Source organism: Vigna unguiculata, chromosome 5 (genome assembly GCF_004118075.2).
Source record: "Vigna unguiculata cultivar IT97K-499-35 chromosome 5, ASM411807v1, whole genome shotgun sequence".
Lineage (NCBI taxonomy): Eukaryota > Viridiplantae > Streptophyta > Magnoliopsida > Fabales > Fabaceae > Vigna > Vigna unguiculata.
Window position 1 is genome coordinate 1168088 of NC_040283.1, and position 22358 is coordinate 1190445.

At 38.9% G+C, this 22358-nt stretch overlaps 4 protein-coding genes and 1 non-coding gene across 5 annotated transcripts; 2 read left to right on the plus strand and 3 right to left on the minus strand.

Moving 5' to 3' along the window:
• Window positions 1-5052: 5052 nt before the first annotated feature.
• On the minus strand, window positions 5053-6456 carry LOC114184252. Its single transcript, XM_028071537.1, has 2 exons — window positions 6058-6456; window positions 5053-5974 (listed from the first exon to the last, which is right to left on the minus strand). The coding sequence occupies exon 2, from the start codon at window positions 5626-5628 to the stop codon at window positions 5134-5136; it is 495 nt and encodes a 164-aa protein (XP_027927338.1). The 5' UTR covers window positions 5629-5974; window positions 6058-6456; the 3' UTR covers window positions 5053-5133.
• Window positions 6457-11792: 5336 nt separating this feature from the next.
• On the minus strand, window positions 11793-11864 carry TRNAC-GCA. Its single transcript has one exon. It is a non-coding gene; the product is annotated as a tRNA-Cys (tRNA).
• Window positions 11865-12349: 485 nt separating this feature from the next.
• Window positions 12350-13445, plus strand: LOC114183908 (DNA repair protein XRCC3 homolog). The gene has a single exon (XM_028071087.1). The coding sequence runs from the start codon at window positions 12452-12454 to the stop codon at window positions 13304-13306; it is 855 nt and encodes a 284-aa protein (XP_027926888.1). The 5' UTR covers window positions 12350-12451; the 3' UTR covers window positions 13307-13445.
• A 130-nt stretch (window positions 13446-13575) lies between these two features.
• LOC114183907 (pentatricopeptide repeat-containing protein At2g39620) lies at window positions 13576-16630 on the minus strand. Its single transcript, XM_028071086.1, has one exon. The coding sequence runs from the start codon at window positions 16574-16576 to the stop codon at window positions 13907-13909; it is 2670 nt and encodes an 889-aa protein (XP_027926887.1). The 5' UTR covers window positions 16577-16630; the 3' UTR covers window positions 13576-13906.
• A 1337-nt stretch (window positions 16631-17967) lies between these two features.
• LOC114182998 (WUSCHEL-related homeobox 8-like) lies at window positions 17968-21104 on the plus strand. Its single transcript, XM_028069814.1, has 4 exons — window positions 17968-18116; window positions 18274-18470; window positions 18992-19522; window positions 20825-21104. The coding sequence occupies exons 2-4, from the start codon at window positions 18284-18286 to the stop codon at window positions 20908-20910; spliced, it is 804 nt and encodes a 267-aa protein (XP_027925615.1). The 5' UTR covers window positions 17968-18116; window positions 18274-18283; the 3' UTR covers window positions 20911-21104.
• Window positions 21105-22358: the final 1254 nt, after the last annotated feature.

The following is a 22358-nucleotide window of genomic DNA, read 5'->3' on the forward strand; positions in this document are numbered from 1 at the left end:
CCACGGATTGTAGATCTCTTTGACATAAAACAGGGGCTGATGAGCCACTTTGGGAGTACTTAAATTGCTTTTGCTTCATCCTGGTAGATGCTTTCCTCAAAAGATTGCGAGCTAACTCCTTCAATGATTCGTTAGTAAGAAATTCAACTATTTCTATGGCCGAAGTCCGAGCTAGGGCATCCATCCACATTGAGGCAGATGACGTTATGAGAAGTAAAAGAAAGGAAAAAAGGTCAGACCGACATGTGACCCTAGGAAGATTTATGTAGCGCAGACCTTAGTCACCAAACGAGCAGGGAAGGCAAGTGCAATCCGACCCACCTCCCCACTGCGAATAAATTCTTCCAAAAGTAATATTTTGAAAGACCTAGACGTCCGTCAGCAACTCCGTTTTCTCGAGGCTACGACGAGATCATTAGGATGTGATCCTAAAGCATGGTGTGAGTTTCACCAAGCTTGGGGACATGTACTGAACGGTGTTTCACTCTTACGAAACAATTACGTCACTAAAAGAAAAAGGATGTCTATCCAAATATGCTGGAAACACCTTAAAGGATGGGGCGACGCGTACGCAAAACTCCTATTCTAGGTGATTTACTAACAATAGCAGGAGGTTTTGCCAGAGGAGGAACCACGTCGAGCGTGATGGTAACAAATATCTCATCAATCCCCCCTCTCCCAACATTTTATTCTCGAACGACGACCGTTTGGATGTGATGCCCCATGAAGACGATCCAATAGTGGTATCGGTGGTGGCCATGGGGAGACGAGTTCACCATGTTTTAATAGACTAAGGAAGCTCTGCAGACGTCATGTTTTGGTCAGGCTTCCGACCAAATAAGGCCTTTCGACGGAGTCCTGGTGGGATTCTCAGGAGATCCAGTGGAAGTAAGAAGTTACGTAAATCTCCGTACTACGTTCACTGATGGGGAAGCATCGCAGACCATAACCATTCGCTACATAGTCGTCAGAGCTCATTCGTCCTACAATCTCCTTCTGGGACGATCGTCGTTAAATCGACTACAGTCCGTGGTCTCCACGGTCCACTTGAAGGTAAAATTTCCAACTCTCGACCGGAAGGTCGCCACACTTCGGGTCGACCAGGCCACTGCCAGAAAATGCTACGAGAACAGCCTGAAAGCACGAAGAACCACCTACACCGTCGGCAGTCCCCCTGAGTCCGAATCTCAAGTTAGTTGGAAAGACCGTAGACCTCAACCGGTTGGAGGGATTAAGAAGGTTGAAATAAATAAAGGGTGTCTCGTCAAATTAGGAGATAACCTTGACCCAAACATTGAGCAACACCTCGTGAACATCATCCGAGCCAATCAAACCTCTTTTGCATGGCATCCTACCGATGTGGTAGTAATAGATCCTAACTTCATGAGCCATAAGCTAAACATAGACCCTTCTGCAAAGCCTCGGGTACAAAGAAGAAGAAGGATGTCACCAGATAAACTTGAAGTCGTTCGAGCCAAAACCACGAAACTCATACCGTAGGCCACACACGAGAAATTCATTACCCTGACTGGCTCACCAAAGTTGTCATGGTCAAAAAATCCAATGGCAAGTGGCACATTTGCATAGATTTCACTGATCTCAACAATACATGTCCCAAAGATTCATACCCTCTACCCAACATCGACACACTGGTGGACTACGCTTCAGGACTAGGTATGCTCAACTTCTTGGATGCATATTCTGGCTATAACCAAATCGTTATGCACCTAAAAGACGAGGATAAAACAACCTTCATGCGCGAAGCTGCTAATTACTGCTACAAGGTGATGCCTTTTGGGTTGAAAAATACGAGAGCAACGTACTAGAGACTCATGGATAGGATCCTGCAACCACCCATAGGAAAGAATGTTCAGGTGTATGTCGATGACATGGTAGTAACATTAACCCAGCCTAGCGAGCATCATGTCGACCTATCCGAGCTCTTCTTCACAATCAACAAGTACAACCTCAAGCTAAACCTCGACAAATGTTTGTTCGAAGTTATAGCAGGAAAATTTCTCAGTTTCTTGTTAATCAAGAGAGGAATCAAACGGATAAATGCGGGACCATTGTAAATATAAGGAGCCCCAGTAATCTCAAAGAAGTACAAAGGCTCACAAGTTGTATGGTTGCCCTTGCGAGGTTCCTTCCCCGTGGAAGAGATCGAGGTCACCCTTACTTTACTTGTCTATGAAAAAATAAGGGTTTTCAATGGAGCGATGAATGCGAAAAAATGTTTCAATAGCTAAAGACATATCTAGCCTCTCCTTCGGTGTTACGTCGGCCCATACTCGGCACCCCTTTACTATTATACTTCACCGTGATCGACCTTGTCGTCAATACAACGTTAGTAGAACATCAGGATGACGAACAAAAGCTCATATACTTCACCAGTAAAACTTTAAAGGGGGCTGAAACACAAAATCAGGGAGTTGAGAAGGCCGTGCTGGTAGTCGTTTTTACCTATCGATGATGGTGTCACTACTTTCAAACACACCTCGTCGTAGTCATGCCCGATAAACCTCTGAGACAGATCCTTCAAAAACCTGATGTATCAGGACGATAAGTGAAGTAGGCAATTGAGCTCCCCCAATACAATATCAGTTACGAACCTCGTGGACCCATCAAAGCACAAGTGCTGGCCGACTTCATAGCCGAGCTAACATTCATGTCAAACAAAAACGGTCAAACCGAACCCGAAGGCTCTTGGACTCTCTCCCGTCTAGCACGAAAGGCAGTGGCGCAAGAATCATCCTAGAAGACCTTCAAGGAACAATGATAAAACAGGCATTACGATTTTCATTTCAAACCAGTATTAACCATGCGAAATATGAAGCTCTCATTGTCGGCATGCTCCTAGCCAAGGAGCTCGGAGCTCCTAAGCTTCTGGAGAAGACCAACTCCCGTCTTATCCCAGGGAATCCAAGCAAGAGATCTTTTACTAGCATGTTATCTAGAGTTTGTACGTAATTTGTCTACGTCATTCACATCCTTTCAACTCGTACATGTTCCTTGCGAGTAGAACAGTCGGGTCGACTTACTTGCAAAATTAGCCAACAATTCATGACCCGGCCAACAAAAGTCGGTAATTCGAGAAACGCTTGTAGCTCCAAGAGTATCAGTGGGGGAACCATCCATTTGTTCCAAGTTTGTGAATAAGTCGGACGTCGTGACCGACGTGAACTCTTTGACCATAACCTCGACCTCGATGGACCCTAGTCAACTTCTTGGATGACTTCCTACATCACTTATCTCAGTGATGGTAACCTTCCTGAAGATCCGGAAGAAGCCCATATCATAAAGAAAAAAGCAGCCAGGTACACCCTGATAGATGACCGACTATTCCGATTTGGTTTTTCTCGACCTCTCCTCATATGCATTAGCAAAGAAGAGAGCGTCTGAATCATGGCCAAGCTTCACATCAGTATTTGCAAAAGTCACAGAGGAGGACGAGCTTTGGGCTTGGAAGTAATTTGGGGTGGATATTATTGGTCCACCTTGCAAAAGGACTGTCTAGAGCACACGAAAAAGTGTTACCGCTGCCAATTACACTCAGATTGGCACCATGCCGCACCCGAGCAGCTCCACTCTATATCCTTTCCATGGTCTTTCCACACTACACGAATTGATATCCTAGGCCATTTTCCTCTGGCGTGCAGACATATCAAATTCCTCATAGTGTTAGTGGAATACTTCACAAAGTGGATAGAAGCGAAAGCAGTGTCGAACATTTCCACCACACGCATAAAAAATTTGTATGGAGAAACATCGTATGCCGTTTTAGGTCACCTACGCGACCAGTGTCCAATAACAGAATTCAATTCACTAGCGGGACTTTTCATGAAGCATGCACAAAATTGGGAGTCCGACAATCCTTCTCGTCCATAGAGCATCCTCAAACAAATAGGCAAGCTAAAGCCGCAAATGAGGTCATCTTATAAGCAATACGACTGAAAGTATCAACTTGTAAGGTTGATTGGGCATAAGCAATACTAGAAATCCTCCTATCCTACCACACTACACCTCAGACAACGCCTCGAGAATCCCCTTTCTGTTTGGCCTATGGAACCGACGCGGTTTTGCCCATAGAAATCGCTCAACCATTTTAGAGGGTACAAGTCTTCAACACCTCCTCCTCGAAGGAAGGTTATCGAGCTAATCTCGATGGATTAGATGAAGTTCGAGATCGAGCAAAGATCAGCAGCGAAGCAATAAAAAGAAAAATAGAAGCTCGATATATAACAAAGGTGAAGCCCCGATCGTTTCTCCTAGGTGATCTTGTATTTAGAAAGGCTCACCCCTTACAACTTGAACACAAGTGATCAATTAAATGGACTGGGCCATTCAGGATAAGACATGTCCTCGGCAGAGGTGCCTACCAGCTGGAAACCCTGGACGGATCAGAGGTACCTCAGACTTGAAACGCCACCAACTTACTTTTTTCTTTAGTTATAATCATGTACTATCTTCCGACACTCTTTTTCCCTTTTTTAGGAATGAAAGGGTTTTCTAACGAGGTCGGTTAATTTGAAATAAAATTTTGTTTCTACATACTATATCTCGATAAAATCCCCTTAAGCTTGGCTCGAGGGTTAGTTCAACCCGTAAATTGTCAAAATCCCCTTAAGCTCTGCTCGGGGTCGGGTTCAACCCGTAAATCGTCAACTCCACTTAAGCTCGGCTCGGGATCGAGTTCAACCCGTAAATCGACAAATCCCCTCAAGCTCGACTCGGGGTCAGGTACAACCCGTAAATCGACAAATCCCCTAAAGTTCGGCTTAGGGTTGGGTTCAACCCGTAAGCTAAAGTTGGAATTATATCGAACTAACTTAAACCTAAACTCAGAGAACGAATTTAACCTTAATGAAAATACTTTGTTTTACAGCTATGCATTGAGGGTTACCCTCACTTTCTATGTAGGAACGAAAATCAGCGTTAAGGATTACTCTGCCGAACTCTGAGCTACACACTGAGGGTTACCCTCACTTTCTATACAGGAACGAAAATTAATGCGAAGGGTTACCTCGCCTAAATCGCTCGAACAACGACATATAAAACAAAGGTACAATTGTAAATTTGCATACATAAATTACTGACAAAGTTTTTAAACAAAGTACAAATATTAGATAATAGTCAAAGCATGATCAAAGTTCGGAAACAACTAAGCATAGAGCTATCCACCAAGCGGCCATCAAGGACCGCCTTGTTGGCATCAACAACCGAGATATTTGCTGAAGGGCACAATAAACGCACTTGCTCCAAAGCTGCTTCAAAACCCACACCATAAGTAGATGCAGCTTCGTTCGCCATCTTCTCTGTGAACTCCTCCTCGGCTTTTTGCAATGCGGCCTCTAGCTCAGTCACCTTCTTCTCCAGCTCGGTAACTCTCTTTCCCCTCTCCTCCATCTTCTTCTTCAGACCATGAAGACCCTTGACTTGATCTTTAAGTCGAACTACTTCTTCTTTCGCCGTCACCGACTGTGTTTGAGTTGAATCCAACTTTGTAGCCTGATCCTTGTCCATAACAATCAACCAACCAAGCTTTTCGCAAAGTGCTGCCACAGAGACTTCAGCCTTATGGAGGAATCCATAAACATCTTCTTGAATAACTTCAGTCTCTTGGTTCATTAGGTCCCCCTCGAACACATTATGAGCCTGACTATGCGTTGTATAGGTAAAATTAGAATCCCAAAAACTATAGTAGACGTTGTTGGATCTTTTATGAGGAATTGGTCCCTTGGAAGATAGGGTGTGTTTTGACCGAGTAGAGGTTGCAGTCGCGTCGTCCAGTACTACCTGAGTCCGATCAAGAGGTCATCGTCTCTTGAAGCTCGACGCTGATTGTGTAGCTTCCTCATCCGACACCAATGTCATGGCCTCTTAGGAAACGAGGATCAGTTGAGTGAGAGATGCCTGAGAAGAGCTCTTCAAGGCTTTGAAGCGTTTGGCTAAGTCTTGTTTTGTCATCCCCATCCTAGATTTTGCAAACAAAGAAATCAAGATTGAGAACACCAGGTAAGGTCATCACCCTTAAAAACAAACATCGTGTTCCTATACCAATATGATGTTTCAAGTTTGTTGGTTGAAACTCGAGATTCAAAAGTTGTTTTTTGTCAAAAATCGCCCTTAAATGTTCCAGCATAAGGCAATACTCCTTCTTAGCCTAAGTGAGGTCAGATAATTGTCGAGCACTTGGGTTGCTCGAATTATGCGTCCAATACAACGGAAATCCCTCCACAAGATCAGCCCTATGAGGAGGGGCCTTTATTTTCAAGAATCCACCTTTGAAGCCCTTATACGTAGATTGAAATAAAGTCAACAGACCCGTACCCCTGACGCTATTTAAGGAAGACCACATCTGCTTGGAAGATTTTTTTCATTTCAAAAAAGTACAAGAAAGCGTTTGACGTCCTGTCAACACCCATTTGTCCAGATTGCTTTTTCTTTTTTTTTTATTATTACCTTATTATAATTATTATTATTTTCTTTCTTATCTTATTTTACTTTGATTTTATTTTATTATGTCCTTTTATCTTATTTTATTTCTTTTTATTTTATTTTATCTTTTCTTTTTTTTCTTTCTTCTTTCTTTGTTTTCAGTTTTCTTCATATTTATTTTATTTTATTACTATTTATTAATTTTAAAACGGATTAAAAAACAGTGAAAAGAAAAACAGATCTGAAAAAAAAAAAAAAAAAGAGCAAAAAGAAAAACAATAGAACAGATATTTGAAAAAGGAAGGCATAGGCATTTAATTTCTCTGCAGTCAGTAGACCAGCCCTTTCCTAATTTGATACCCTGGAATGCGACGCTGCAAGTTACCATACAAATAAGGGAATGAATGGTGACTGATCGGTGAGGCGGATTGATTGAAGTGGCTCTGCTGGATATTGGGCAAGAGAAGAAAGCAACCGCCACTTCCCATGAACAAACAGAGAGAATCACATAAATAAAAGAAAAAAGAACATTCTGAGGAGAGGGGCTTTGGTTGAGGTATCATGAGAGCATAAGGAGAACGGAGAGAACAGAAGGGGGAGAAGGAAGTGTGCCGAGGCTGGGAGAAGAAGAGAATGGAGTGGTGATTGTACATTATCTTCAAGGTAAGTACCCCTAGTTGCTTAACTCCTATCAGGATTGTTCAATAAGAATGTTTACGATGCTTGTGAATTGTGAAAGTATACGTTGAGCTTGGTTTGAATTGCTGTCCCCTACTTATCTTGTTTAAGCCATTTCACGCTCATCATGCTCATAATCATACACGTTCATGGAGGTTACTTGCATAAAAAACATGGCATTAATTCTCACCAGCACCAAACCAACTCTGAAACACACTTTCTCCTCCATTCTCGTCCGCATGTCCACACATAACAGCCAAACCAATTTCATCCACCACCCCATCACACTCAATCTCTGTCGTCATCATCAACATCGGCCCCGCGCCACTACTCAGACCACTTTCCAGCCTCATTATCCTTTCCTTCTTCATATTCAGCCTTCATCTTCATCCTTCACCTGCACAAAAATCAAAGAAGGCCAAAACCCACACGCTCGACAGCAGATTCACATCCTCTCAATCACCTCCTTCACGCCGCAGTCAACACAAACACCAATCCTTCCCGCCACTTCCATTCATAGAACCACCACCTCAAATTCACAGCACCACCATTTCAATCTACAAATAAAACATACAAGCAAATAACCAGAATCACATACATTCGCAAACCACTCATTGTTTCTGTTACAACCCCCATCCCTGCAATCTCCATTCACGCCGAATCGGAACCCTCATTCCACTCCAACACCAAACTCTCGCGCTTTTCCCGACCACGTACATCCAATCAGAAACAAAGAAACAGAGAAGAAAGAGAAATCGAGTCGGACTTCGAACAGACTGAGCAGCAGCGGCTTCAATCGCGGTTGGGGGCACGACAGCGGAGCTCGCGGTGTGGATTCCAGACTTAGCGTGGCTCGCGCGAGAAGAAGAATGAGAGGCTTGGAATGCAGCGGAGGCCGGCGACACTTCCGGCAGCGGTTGGCGCCGTCACCGGTGGCTCTGGAAGCACGGGAAGCTTGCGAGAGAGTGACTCGTGTTTGGAGGACAAGATGCGACGAAGGAGCCTCGCACGCAGAACACGAGAACGAAGGAGCGCTCGCGAAAAAGAAAAAAACATGAGGTCGAGGCAGTGACCCGAGCGCCGGCAGCTCTGTCGGCGGAGACCGCCATCGTCGCTGGCGTTTGAGGTTGAGTAGACGCGCGTCCCAGGGCTGGATTTGTGTGGTGTCGAGAAGAAGGGGCTGCAGGAGAGTTTAGGGTTTCGTTTTTCTTTTTTCTCCTTTCTTTGAGAGAATAAAGGAAAGTGTCTCGGCTTTTCTTTTTCTTCGCACACCCCCGTCCATACGACACGCACCCCCTTTTTGCATTTCAACTGGGCCTGTTTCATTGTTCTTCATACACCCCCGTTTTAATTACCCGCACCCCTATGTCTTATTTTTGTTGAGTTTGATTACTTCCTCGCTCACCTCCACAATTACTAATCTCGCACCCCTGCACACACTTTCTACTCCTATTTTGGACTTCATTTATATTTTACTCGCTGCACCCTATCTTTTAATGTATGCGCCCCATTTGTTTACTTCGTGCACCCCCACATGTGATAGTCCTGCACCCCATGTCTGTCTATTGTTTGGGCTTGTTGTTGTGTTTACTTTGTACACCCCCATTAATTACTCATGCACTCTCATATTTTATTTTTCACTTTTATCCTTCTTAAATAATTTTATCATTTATTTATTTATTTTTATTATTTTTGAGAAAAAAATCAAATATTTGAAAATTACCAAAAATTGCAAAAAAGTAGAAAAAATAATAAAATAATAAAATATTCTCTTTCACTTTATTGTGTCTGTCCGGTCGTCCGCATCATGTGATACTTATTTTCTAAAAATACCAAAAAATAGTTTTCTTTCTCTTTTAGTGTCTGTCCGAACGCTCGCGTCGTGTGACACATATTTTCAACTAATTCAAAAATACCAAAACAATACAAAATTCTCAAAATACAAAAATATCAACATTTTCAAACAACTACACCTTTTTAAGAACTACGTGATCCTTGATTCTCCACCGTGAGATACGTAGGAGCAAAGTCAGTCCTTGTCAGGTACACCTCTAAAAAATCAAATTATTTTCTCAATTATTTTTTTTTCAAATATCCTTTAAAAAACTACTTAATCCTGATTTCTCATCTTTAATGAGAATACGTAGGATCAAAGTCAATTCTTGCCAGACCCAAAAACTTAAAAAATATTTTTGTTTTTTTTTTAACATGTTTGTCTTATTAATTTTGGGGAAATTAACATTTTGAAAATCACATCGACTTTGCATTTTTAATTAAAGGTACCGCCCTCGGGCAGACGTTGTAGGGTGCTAACACCTTTCCTACGCGTAACCGACTCCCGGATCCTATATCTGGTTTTTCGTAGACTTGTCTTATCTTTATGGTTTTCCATAGTTTTCCAGAATAACTATGGTGGCGACTCCAAATCTTTTTTTAAACACGTTTTCTTTTTTGGTTCGTCGTCCCGTCGCGATCCCGGTTGCGACACGTCCGAACTACCCCAAAATAAGTGCATAAAATGTGGAAAGCTTGGATAAAGGCCCAACTATTGGGATGGAGTTGTGCCAGAGCCACATTCAACACGGTCAGCAACTCCTTTTCAAATCAAAGGAAGACGCAATCCCACTTTCGAAAATAGAGTTGAATAGAAAAAACAGAAAGGCCAGTTGAATCAGTAGAAGTATTTGCACACATTAGCTAGTCCAACTCACATCAGACCACCAGGACATCCTTTTCATTGCTTTGGCATAGTTGTTGACCTCGACGATACCGAGTTATGAACTGATCCGAGGTAAAGCTCGAACATTCATGCCGAAGACCCAACGGTGCCCAGGGATAAAAATCGTCATAAGAAGTTGCCATTACTCCCACTAATAACTCGCATGCCAAACGTCAAAGAAAAACCCCTCAACCCAACTCCAAACAAAACCAGTCACAATGGAAACTCTCCTCAACCAACAATGGAAAAACTGCAAAAATCATCAAGAGGAAAACTGCTAAAAAATCCATTATTTCCAACCCAAAGGAAAGAAAAATCCCCCAGCAGCAGTACCACCAAATGAAACCATCGTTTTCCCGAAACCACAGAAAACCCTAGCAAGAACTTAAATACTACAAAGTTTCAAGGATAAACAGGCATGCAAGATCATAATTAGGCATTGTATCATCACCACCATGCAAATACGTGAGTAAGAATCAATGAAGGTAGGAAAACAAAAACCACACACCTGTTGCAGGGAAACACAAATGGAGTGTGTAGGAACCACCAAGACAGCAAACGGAGAAAGAAGATGAAAAATAAGTACGAAAATAGTAAGGAGGTGAAGGGAAACAAAGTAACTGCGAAAAGAGGGGTTATTTAAGTATCTTAATGTCAAAAAGACAAGACAACAGTTTTTCACAATCTAGGGAAGCGTAACACGCGTTAAGTGTGGACTACATGGCAACATCTCATTGAAAAGTACACAAATGTACGAAACACACGCCATGAAGTTTTTGACGACTTTCTCATCCCAGTCCCTTAGAATTCAAGGTCGGAGGGTTAATGTACACCCTGGCGAACCCGGGTTATTTCCGACCGAGGTTGCCGACCAAACATAAGGACCTCGACCCACTAGCTACGCGGCCCAATAGTGGTGAGCCTAATCCATCTAGTTGAATCCTATTACGTTCGGTTCAAAACAACCAAGTAACGGACAGAGAGGAAAGAAAGTTAATTCATGGGAAGTCGGAAGTTAAAATCGCCCTAGCTACGGAATACTCGGAGGTCAAAATCGTCGCCCCCAAACTTCATGCCACGACTAGATTTGAGGAGAGTAGATCATAAGCATAAAAAGATAACATTTACTCTGGGAACGGATCATCAATTGCTCACTAAAAAACAGAACCATAAGAATATTCGTTCTTCACAAAGACCAAAATTATGATCTCTGATAAGTCGGGAGAGAGCGAGTTCTTTGTGACAAGAACACAACTTATAAAGAGAAGTGTGTCATTGAGTAATTTTTCTTACAAATATTTTCATTATTTCTCTTCAAATACCACGCCTCGAAATCCAATGGTTAGCAAAACTAAGTTAATTATATGATTGAATGCTGGCATCAAGCTCATAACTAATTTGAGAATGCTAATAGTAGAATTCGAGATTGAAAGTTTCCAAAATTCGAGAATGAAATCAAATAAACCAGTATGTTGTACAACTTTCTTATACAATTATTTGTTAACATATTAGTTGATTTAGTTGTTATTATAAAAGTATTATTAATTATTTGTATATAGAAAACAAGTTATCAAATTGTTATTCTTCTATCCATGAATGTTTATAATATAACCTCATTAAATTTCCATTATTTTTTTTTTATTGATATTATATATTTGAATTTAGAATTCTATGACATCACATCTTTTACATTTTACTTGTGAATCATTCTTGTTATCGATTTTTAGAATTGCAATGAATATACTACCTCTTGCTGCTACTTAGCAAAAAACTTTTGTTTTCTAAATCTATCTCTAAAGTTCAAATTTAAGGTTTATTACTTAATACAAAAGAAGAATGATATTTATTTTTTTTCTAAATAACTATTATAGTATAAATTTAAGTATTCAATCATTAGTTACTGTTGTGTTGGGACACTTACAAAATTAGTCAATAAGTTATTTCAAATTATAAAAAAAGGGCCCAACCGGGTTCGAACCAGTGACCTCTTGATCTGCAGTCAAATGCTCTACCACTGAGCTATGGACCCAATTGATGTTTGAATATTCCTATAATTCTATATCTTGAGAACAAATTTTTGAGACAACGTTTTACATCTGTTATCCATTTATTTTTAACAGACAAAAATAAACAAATCTTAATATTACCTGTCATGTGTTAAGTTAAAGAGAAAAGGTGATGTTAGGTATAACTAAATTTACAATATTTATGTAATAGTCTTTCTCTTTAATTACACGTTAAATTTGATAAATCTTTTTCCCTTTTTATTGTTCTATTCATAACCTAAAATGTTGCTATAAACTTAAAATCATACAATAATTATATCCAATTTGTTTATTATCAAATACGTAAACCAATTTAAATGAAGTTGTTCTAATCTAATCCGTATTGTGAACTATAAACTAAAGAAAGCCTCTTTTATAGTTACAGGTAAATAAAAATTCTTAATTTTTTTTAAATGTGTTTATAAGAATTATTATTTATTAAATTTATTAATATTAACATTGAATCCGAATTCTCCTTTTTGATGTTTAAAACGAGACAGCGAAACGTTATTCCCTCTCACGGTAATGTAGCTATAACCGCGAGAATTCAAATCCCAGAGTTTTTGGCGAGATGAGGCCAGAGAACCTTTTGCTTCTGCCCCACCGCAGCGAGAAGTGCACCGTCGGCTGTCCCGTACTGGATCGCTGCCTCAACGGTGGCGTTCCCTGCCATTCCATCACGGAGTTTGTTGGCGAGAGCGGTTCCGGCAAGACGCAGCTCTGCCTCCAACTCGCCCTCTCCGCCCAACTCCCCTCCTCCCACGGCGGCCTCTCCGCCTCCTCCATCTTCATCCACACCGAGTTCCCCTTCCCCTTCCGCCGCCTCCGCCAACTCTCAGGCGCCTTCCGAACGTCGCACCCTGACCTCCCCGACCCCTGCGACCGCGTCTTCGTACGCGCCGTCCACTCCGCGGACGAGCTCCTCCACTTAATTCCAACCATCGAGACGTTCCTTGTGTACTCTCGATCTCGGTGGCGGCCGGTGCGAATCGTCGTCATCGATTCCATCGCGGCTCTCTTCCGCTCCGATTTTGAGAACACCGGATCGGACCTCCGGCGCAGGTCGTCGCTCTTCTTCGGAATCTCAGGCGGATTGCGGCGGTTGGCGAAGAGGTTTGGGCTGGCGGTGGTGGTGACGAATCAGGTTGTGGATTTTATCGGAGATGGAAATGTCAGGGTTGGAAATTTGAGTGATGGGCTTTATTCGTCGGGCCGGCGGGTCTGCCCTGCCTTGGGCCTGGCCTGGGCCCATTGTGTCAACTCGAGAGTGTTTTTATCGCGTGATGAGAATGGGCCTGTTAGAAGGAGGAGAATGAGTGTTGTGTTCGCTCCTCATTTGCCGCATTCTTCTTCCCAGTTTCTTATAAAAGGAGAAGGCGTTTTTGGCGTTGAGGATATACAGTCCGAACCAGACAAAACTGTTTGACTTGTTTTCACCATCCAACTTCTACACTCTTAATATATATGTATTTATTATTTTCACACTGCAAAGTCAAACTAAATATTTTTGTTAGGCTATGTACATTTGTTTAACACTGTTTTTGTTGTGTAGTGTATATATGTATCACAGTTCTCCACTGTTGGGTTTTAATTCAAGTGCTTAATTATCTATTTTGTTTTCTAAGTTTTCAAACAAACTCAAAATCAAAACCAAACACTTCATCAGTTTATCTCATGTCAATTACTACTGAGAAGAACATGTTTAATCTTAAAAAGCTCAAACTAGGCGTTTTGAAGCTTAGTTTCTATATTGTTACATCAACAGAAACTTGCTGCTTGGTGACTTGGTCCCAAAGCAAACCATAAGTTATTCTACTGGTTTCGTTTCATACTATGGTTACATGTAAAATATCAAATGAATGATTGAAGTTTGCATAATACTTTTCTAATATACATATTTGTTTGCCATGTGCCGAAAAAAGTGAGACTATCAGAATGCTAACAACTATTTCTTTTTGTCAAAACATGTTATAACAAGTTGTTCTGTATTTGCATGTTGTAGCAGTGGTTTGGTTGGGATTTGCCACTAGCCAGAAAGGAATTGTCCTTGCTTATGAGCTCCAACCAAACTATATCCGGGAATTTTCTTCAATCCATGGTCGATCATATTTGATCTTGTTGTCCTGGCATCGACCCACCTACCACATTGAGCATATATATCTGCCAAAACTACATAATGAACCGCGTTTCTTGGTTCAAGTTTAAGGAGGTGATGAAGGGCAACCTCTCCTAACTTCACATTGGAATGCACTTTACATGCTCCCAAGAGGGCACCCCAGACCTGAGCATCGGGTTCTGTTGGCATTCCATTAATTAAACTCAAAACTTCGTCAAATAAACCAGCACGGCCTAAAAGATCAACCATGCAGGCATAGTGTTCCATGTTGGGTTGAAGATTGTGCTTCTCAGTCATGGAATGGAAAATGTTCTTTCCTTCTGGAATTAAACCAGCATGTCTGCAGGCAGATAATACACTGAGGTAGGAAAGTGAATCAACATGGACATTGGTCTCTTGCATAAGTGAAAAAAGTGCGAGGGCAAGTTCACCTTGGCCATGCATTGCATAACCTGAAAGCATTGCATTCCAGGAGATCGTGCTTTTATTTTCCATCTCATGAAAGCATTTCTCTGAATAACATAGTTGTCCACATTTAGCATACATATCAATAAGACTGTTTCCGACCAGGGTACTAGATATAAATCCCATTCGAATTATGCAGGCATGAAAAGCCATGGCCTCTCTTAACATTGACAAAAATGATACAGCCGGAAGAATGATCACAAATGTGACTAAATTGGGCCTTACACTCTCTAATTTCATTTGGTTAAAAGTGCAAATTGCTTCATTAGCACCTCCATTATGCAGGTACCCGGCAATCATCACATTCCAAGGTACTTCATCCTTTACATGCTTGATTAATTGAAACAAGTTCTCAGCTGAGAAAAGGTTCCCGCATTTGGCATACATGTCTATTAGAGAAACTTTTACATGCAAGTCAGATTCAAAACCAGTCTTTATAGTATTTCCATGAAAGCAGGTTCCTAGATGTAGATCATCCAGAAGGGCACAAGCTGAAACCAAATTCACCATGGTTCCACTATCTGGTTGAACCCCAGTAACCTGTAATGTATGGAACATTTCGAAGGCAAGACGTGGGTCACCAAATTTGGTAAACCCATTTATCAAGGTATTCCATGCCACAACATCTTTATACCGCATTCTGTTGAATAACGCCATAGCATACATAAATAATTCACATCTAGTGTACATCGAGACAAGGGTTGTTGCAACTGAAATATCAGACACCATGTCTGCTTTAATAGTGTGGCAGTGCACAATCTTACCTAACCCTGCATTTAAAATGTCTGCACATGCAGAAACAAGAATTTTCAGAATCGTTTTATCTGGTTTCAAACCTACATGCCACATCTCTTGGAATATAGACAGTGCTTCTCCAGGAAATCCTGCTTGGACGAGAGCTGATAAAAAGGCAGACCAAGCAACCAAATCTCTTCCTTTAAGACTAAGAAACAACTCTTTAGCTTTTTTCAACTCACCACATTTTGCATACATGCACACAATAGGAGTAGCAACAATAATATCTGACATCATCCCTTCATGTAAAGCATAATTATGAACATCCTTCCCTTTTTCTAGGTCTCTCATCTCCGCAGCCGCTAAAAGGGAATTTACAACCGATACCTTATTCATCTTCATACGTTGTTGTTTCATTTTATCAAGTAATTGAAGCACCTCAAAGAAACAGCCATGATGCACATATCCAGCCATCATCGTTGCCCACGAGACATCATCTTTAACCTGCATCTCATCAAATATCCGACGAGCCAAATTTACCTCACCACATTTTGAATACATATCTATCAATGAGTTAGAAACCACACCAAATACACGTCTCCTAATCACATAACAATTTATAGACGTGCAACAACGAACATCCTCTAGTTTAGAAACAGCCGGAGCCAAGTTCAAGATGCTCACAGAATCAGGCTCCACACCCTCCATCTGCATCCTCCGAAATATTTCCATTGCTTCACCAGGGTTTGAGCTCTGAGAATACCCCGAAATCATTGCATTCCAGGAAACAACATCCTTCGTGGGCATTTTATCAAACACCTTTCTTGCACTGTCCAATTGACCCATCTTAGAGTACATTACAACAAGTCCAGTCCCAATGAAGACATCACACTCTAACTCCCTGCAAGCTATATCTTGGTGAATGGCAACACCCTCATGGAAGTCCAAAGCACCAGTGCAAGCCTTCAAAACAAAGGTGAATGTGTACTTGTCAGGTTCAAGTCCCACACATAACATTGTATGATACAATTTTATTGCTTCCTGGAATAAACGGAGTCTAGAATAGGCTCTAATCAATGAGTTCCACAGAACCAGAGATGGGTTTGTAATTGATTTAGGTGTAGATTGAGTCAAGGTGCATTGTTCTGTGACAATTAAACGAGCATGGATTTGGAACAAAGGGTTCAAGTGTTTGCATGAACGAAGAAGGTGAAGGTAGTAGTGATTGTGGTTGCAATATTGTGGGATGTGCAGGGTCGTCGGAGAAATTACAAAGGCATCCGAATGAACATGCTCTGGTTGATGGTATCTTTTGTTGTGAATTCGTAGTGAATGTCTCATTGTTATCATTCTCATCCTCAATCTCAATATCATTGACATGGTCTATCTTTCTTTTCATTACAATTTTACAACACTCCTCCATAACATGCCACAACCAACTACCTCCTAAGGTTAGCCAAGTTTTTTATCTTTCACAATTTATATAATCACGTTAGCTTGCACAACTCATGAATTTACTCAATTATAACAAACCAATTTGCTAATTCATCATTTTATTTTATTTATTTTGCATGAAATATATTTTAATTCCTTGAAGGTAAAATTTTATTTTATTTCATACGTTTTAGAAATGTTGGTTTTGCATTTTGTGAGATGTGATAAATTCAGCCACGTGGCATACCAATAAATATCGAGTTGGCGGAGAAAGTCTCGTAAAAAATAATTCTATTATTCTATAAAATTATTCTATAAAATCATAGATATTTCACGTTTTTAAAATAATAATATTTTCATGCTATAAATAATAGTACATGTAATAACAATGAAGTTATATTACAGACAAAATTCATTGCATCTAAAAGATAACATGAACAATATCACAATTTTTAAAATATATGGCCTCAAACAATTTTCAACAAAGTCTTTTGACTGTTATTTCTTTGATAATGATTAATATTTTTTTTGACGTTATTTAGCTACTACGCGTATGCTGTGAAAAAACATTCTACTTGTATTTTTTAATATGTCGTGTTTTTTTTTTTGTTTTTTTACTTTAGAGTACAAATTTCAACTGAATTTCTTACTAAATATTATGATACAGATATTATGTTACTTTAATTACATAATTTAATATCATAAATTATTCAAATTTTTGATAAAAATATCATATCATTCTTTAATTTCCAAGAAAATTTTGCAAATATTTCTAAAATATTAATCACAAACAAAAAGAAATTATTTTTTATAATAAAATATTCCGTAATACCTGAATCTCTTATTTATCCTTACAAACTATATATGACTTTCTTAACTAAAAACATAAATTACAACTTCCTTTTCTATTTTACCCTCAAATCCTGCAAGTATAATCTAAAATACATTTAGCATTTTTATCTATCAAGTTTTCTGTATTATACAACAAATGCACAAATTAAAATATTAAAAATAGATTTTTTTGGTAAATAATTTTAAATCTTCCTAAAACACCTTTTCTATATAAAATATTCTTATTTATCAAATAAATCATACATTAAAATATTGTATTTATAACTATAAGGCTTACTTAATAAATCATTAAAATTGTTAACAATAAATTAATAAAAAGATATAATACTTTCTTTAATTATACTAATAATTTTTTATATACAAATACAGTTGTAGAGTTTAACATCCTAAACCTCAGACACTTTTAATTGAGTTTCTTTTCTAAATATGAAATTTATTGATTCCAAAAACTGTAGAATTTTGCGAAATAAAAAGCCCAGAGCTGGTTAGGGACAGTGAAATAATTTGTTTTGGACAAGAATATCCCTGGGACATTCTTGCTTTTTATTCTCTCCCCGCATCGTACGCCGCCTACACAGCTTCGGCAAGTGCTAACATACGCCTCTGACACCAAAGCAACGCTCTCTGCTCCCATGTCAGATCTGAAACCTTTTCTCTTCCATTCTTAATTATCTCTGCTTCTCGTTTTCGTCATTTCATGATTAGGGTTCACAACTCTCAATTAAAAATAAATAAATAAATATAAATAAATATATAAGACATTGTACACACGTGTTTATGTGTGATCGCAGAGAGAAGGCGATGGTGAACGTGATGGATTGGCAGAAGCAGCGTTGGCAACCCAACGGGAACGCCGAAATGATGTACGTCAAAGTCATGACCGACGAACAACTCGAGACTCTCCGCAAGCAGATTGCGGTTTACGCAACAATCTGCGAGCAACTCATCGAGATGCACAAAACCATCTCTTCTCACCAAGATCTCGCAGGTTTCGATTCATCTTTCACTGTTTTTAATTATTTAGTTAGTTGGTGTATGTTACAATGTGTGTTAGTGTGTTAATTTACTTTCCCTCACTCTTCAATTAAACTGTTATTAATTCAGCCATGACCATCACTTTGTCGATTAGTTAACTGCATAAAGTTTTTCTCCCTCTGTGCTACTTCGAAATTGTACAAGTATAACTTATTGGCTAATTTAATGAAGGAATCCAAAACCAGTTTTGATGATTAGAACTGTTTATTGAATCGAAAGAGGCATATATTCTCAAGATGGTGTGGTTTAATTTAATTTCTGTTCAATGTCAGTGTATATTCTAACAACCGGTTGGATTTAGTAGTCATAGTTTGTATAAATTCTAGGATGGGTATGGTAATAGTCAGCAAACTTAACATGCATGATTTTTTTTATTATATGATTAGAGTAGAGTGTAAACATCCTTTACATTGATGGTTTTTTCTTTATTTAGTCGTAATAACAACGTTGTTTGATTGATGTTTTCATTGTCAGGGATTAGACTGGGAAACATGTACTGCGATCCTTTGTTGGGGTCTGGTGGGCACAAAATAGCTTCGAGGCAGAGGTGGACTCCGACGGCTATGCAGCTTCAGATTCTGGAGCGGATATTTGATCAGGGGACTGGAACTCCCAGCAAGGAAAAGATCAAGGAGATCACTGCTGAGCTCAGCCAGCATGGCCAGATTTCTGAGACCAATGTTTATAACTGGTTTCAGAACAGGCGGGCTCGCTCCAAAAGAAAGCAGCAGAATGTGGCACCTGGTGTTAATGCAGAATCAGAAGTAGAGACCGAGGTTGATTCCAAAGATAAGAAGACAAAGGCTGACGATTTTTGGTCCCAGCTCAATGTTTCTGCTGGGCCTTCTGATAATTTAGGTTTCCAGAACCATGATGATCTGCAGTACTTGAATGAGAATCCAGAATCCAACAAACCAGATTCTGTTTTCCCGTCTGATGGGAGTTTAAGATCCACTAGAAATTTCAACCATGTGCCTGTTTTCGATGGGCTGCTATCAAACCCCGGTATGTAACTTCTTATCCTTTCTTCATGTACTTGTCTTTATTTTAATCAAATAAAGGTAAGATTATTGTTTTTTAACGTTATACGTTGGAAGCTAGTTGATATGTGGCAGAAAAATTACAAAAAAAGGCAACAAAAAAGAATGTTCTGTATTATTTAGTATTAGGCTGGATCATGGTGATCCTGGACCTAGTATAGCTGTATTTTCCAGGAGGTATGGAAAAAACCATTCTAGGCATTCAAGAGGTCTAGTTCTAGTTTTTTCGCAATCTCCCAAGTCTCCATTACCATATGTCAGGGCAGATTCTTATGCCATCACCCATTCACACCACTAGATAGTAAGTCTCTCTCTCCTCAGTTTTGAGAATTCATAAACTAATCACATAAACTTTGGTGACTTTGGGCCACTGTTTGAATCACTCTCCTCTCTTCAAAACTCATCTTGTTCTCCCTTCTACTTGATCATGACCTCCACCATTCCCCGGGCATTCTGTCATGAGGATTTTATGGATGCACTTGACTTCCCTTGTACGCAAGTTGTTTAAGTGATCAAGCTATCTCCCCATTATTTCTCGCCTTTCTATGATAACAAGTGAACACGAGGAACCCCTAAGCCCCTTCACACCCACAAGTGAGCCAATCTAACGTATCTTTTTACCTTGTTAGAATCCTGTTGAATTCCTCTGTTTAGAGATGATATGCCCTAAGTATTCCAACCAGTTCTGGATACAAGAACAATTCTTCCTGTCAATATAGCTCGTTCTATCTCAACTCCTCACCACCCTTTTCAGATGTTCCTTGCAGAAATCCGTACTTTTATAATAGAGAATTTTGTATTGATAATTACTTTTATAATTGAAGTTCTTGGATTTGAGATTTTCTATATGTATAGGACATGGCTTAGATCAAGTTCCTTACATCTCCAATTAAATGACGAGGCATGCATATTTATTTAAAATTGTTCAATACATGAAGTTATTTATTATTGGAAGAATATTCACATGCCATCATTTAAATGGAGAACTTTTTTACTTCTGTCCTTGTCCAAAAGTCCCTTTATATATGTAATATACTTTGCATATTCGTGCATCTCCAGAAACCATTTTAATGGGTCTCATTTTCTTGTGTATGAATTTAACGAGACTGTGGAGTACAGTGATGGAGCTTGTGTGTGATGAAAATTACCTTCCTTGTTTTATTTCATACGGAAATTTAGAAAGCGTTACTGTATCTCATTCGCGCATGAGAGCTGTTTTCTTTATCAAAGTACTTGACAATCAAGACTGTTACATTAATTTTTGCAGGGAATGGCTATCTTACTGGAAAAATAGAAGCTCCCGAGAACTACGACTTATACCAGCCATCAGACGACTTCGACATGGCAGGCTGACACTCATTGTAATTTCTGAGACTGTGATTAGCTGTAAAGAATTGCTGGTTTGATTTTGAGCTTGTGTGAATGAGAAAAATTGAACCAATTGAAACATGAGAACTTATAGCTTATAGTATATAGATACCACGATCTTTTAAAATGGTAGTGAACATTTTACTTGATAATGGAATATATTTGGGAGTTCATATTGATACTGTGAAGTTAGCTTTTTTTTTTTTTATTAATGGTGGGTGCGTTTGGTATTTGATTGGAAGAAACGTGGCAAGAATATATTTTGTGTGGCTGTGGCTTTCTTTTTTAAATTTGAGCGGAAATAAATAGTTCAAGATGAAATTTTGACTAAAAGCTTGAAGAATAAAACTATAAAATAAAGTCATATGTTTGTTGATTTGGTTTCATTTTTCAAGTCCCGTGTCCTGAAGACAAGCATGCGCGGTTAACTCTTGCATTCAGGCACATGTTCAAGTGCATGTAAATTAGGTTGAGTAAATTACGTAATCATTGGCTACATTTACATTTCTTTTATCATTATAGTAAAATGTTTGAAAGGTGTGTGTATATATAAAAGGAGAAATAATGTAATGCTTTTAAACTACATATTATCTTTTTGTATAAACTTGGAAAAAAATGGTGTTAGTGTATCTTGAAAAAACTTTACCCATGTTAATTTAATTTACTCAATTAAATTTATGCAATTGCCTAAATACGCTATCACTGGGTGGTACATGTTCGAATCTATCTTCTTAAGATAAATGTATGTTAATTTATTAGACATGTAAGGTTGGTTCGAAGGATTTAGAAGATCCAGAAGTTGTGAATTTAATTCTTTTCGCTACTAAAATGTTAAGAATTAACTTTAGTCGATAATTGAAACACAAAATAGAAGAAATTGTGAGTTTAACTCTTCTTATTTACAAAATATTAATAATAAAGTCTATGATTTCGTTACGAAAAGGTAAAATTAGAATAATTTCAAAATAAATAGTTTACAATCTCAAAATAAAAAGGTTAATTACAGTCATCTCAAAATAAATTATGTTCTCACAGTGAAAATTCACTTATCTCTACTATGATATTAGTGGTCTCAATTAAATTTAAAAATTAAAATACTCCATGTTGAAGCCATTGCAATGGAAGTTACTGAAAAGAAACATGTTATTTGTACAATAACTTGAAATAAACGATGCCACAAAAGAAGGCATTTCAAAAGGGTACATCTGAATGAACATCTACATTAGAAAAAATACAAATTTATGCATATGTTAAATTGTAGAAGTTATTTCATATTAGCTTCTTCAAAATGTTATTTTTAATTTATTTATAAGTTACTTTTAATGGATGAAAAGGATGATTTCACTTTTCTCTGTTATAAGCCTTTTAGGACGAAGTTAACAAAAAAAAAGTTACATGAGGGTTTTTCAATGAAGAATACAATTCAACTACTA

Excerpts from the sequence above, each read along its gene's own strand:
- LOC114184252 (XM_028071537.1), bottom strand. The coding sequence starts at position 5,628 with ATGAACCAAGAGACTGAAGTTATTCAAGAAGATGTTTATGGATTCCTC.
- LOC114183908 (XM_028071087.1), top strand. The coding sequence starts at position 12,452 with ATGAGGCCAGAGAACCTTTTGCTTCTGCCCCACCGCAGCGAGAAGTGC.
- LOC114183907 (XM_028071086.1), bottom strand. The coding sequence starts at position 16,576 with ATGTCAATGATATTGAGATTGAGGATGAGAATGATAACAATGAGACAT.
- LOC114182998 (XM_028069814.1), top strand. The coding sequence starts at position 18,284 with ATGGTGAACGTGATGGATTGGCAGAAGCAGCGTTGGCAACCCAACGGG. Across the intron at positions 18,471-18,991 it reads TTCTCACCAAGATCTCGCAG|GGATTAGACTGGGAAACATG; the intron begins GTTTCGATTCAT and ends TTTCATTGTCAG. Across the intron at positions 19,523-20,824 it reads TGGGCTGCTATCAAACCCCG|GGAATGGCTATCTTACTGGA; the intron begins GTATGTAACTTC and ends TAATTTTTGCAG.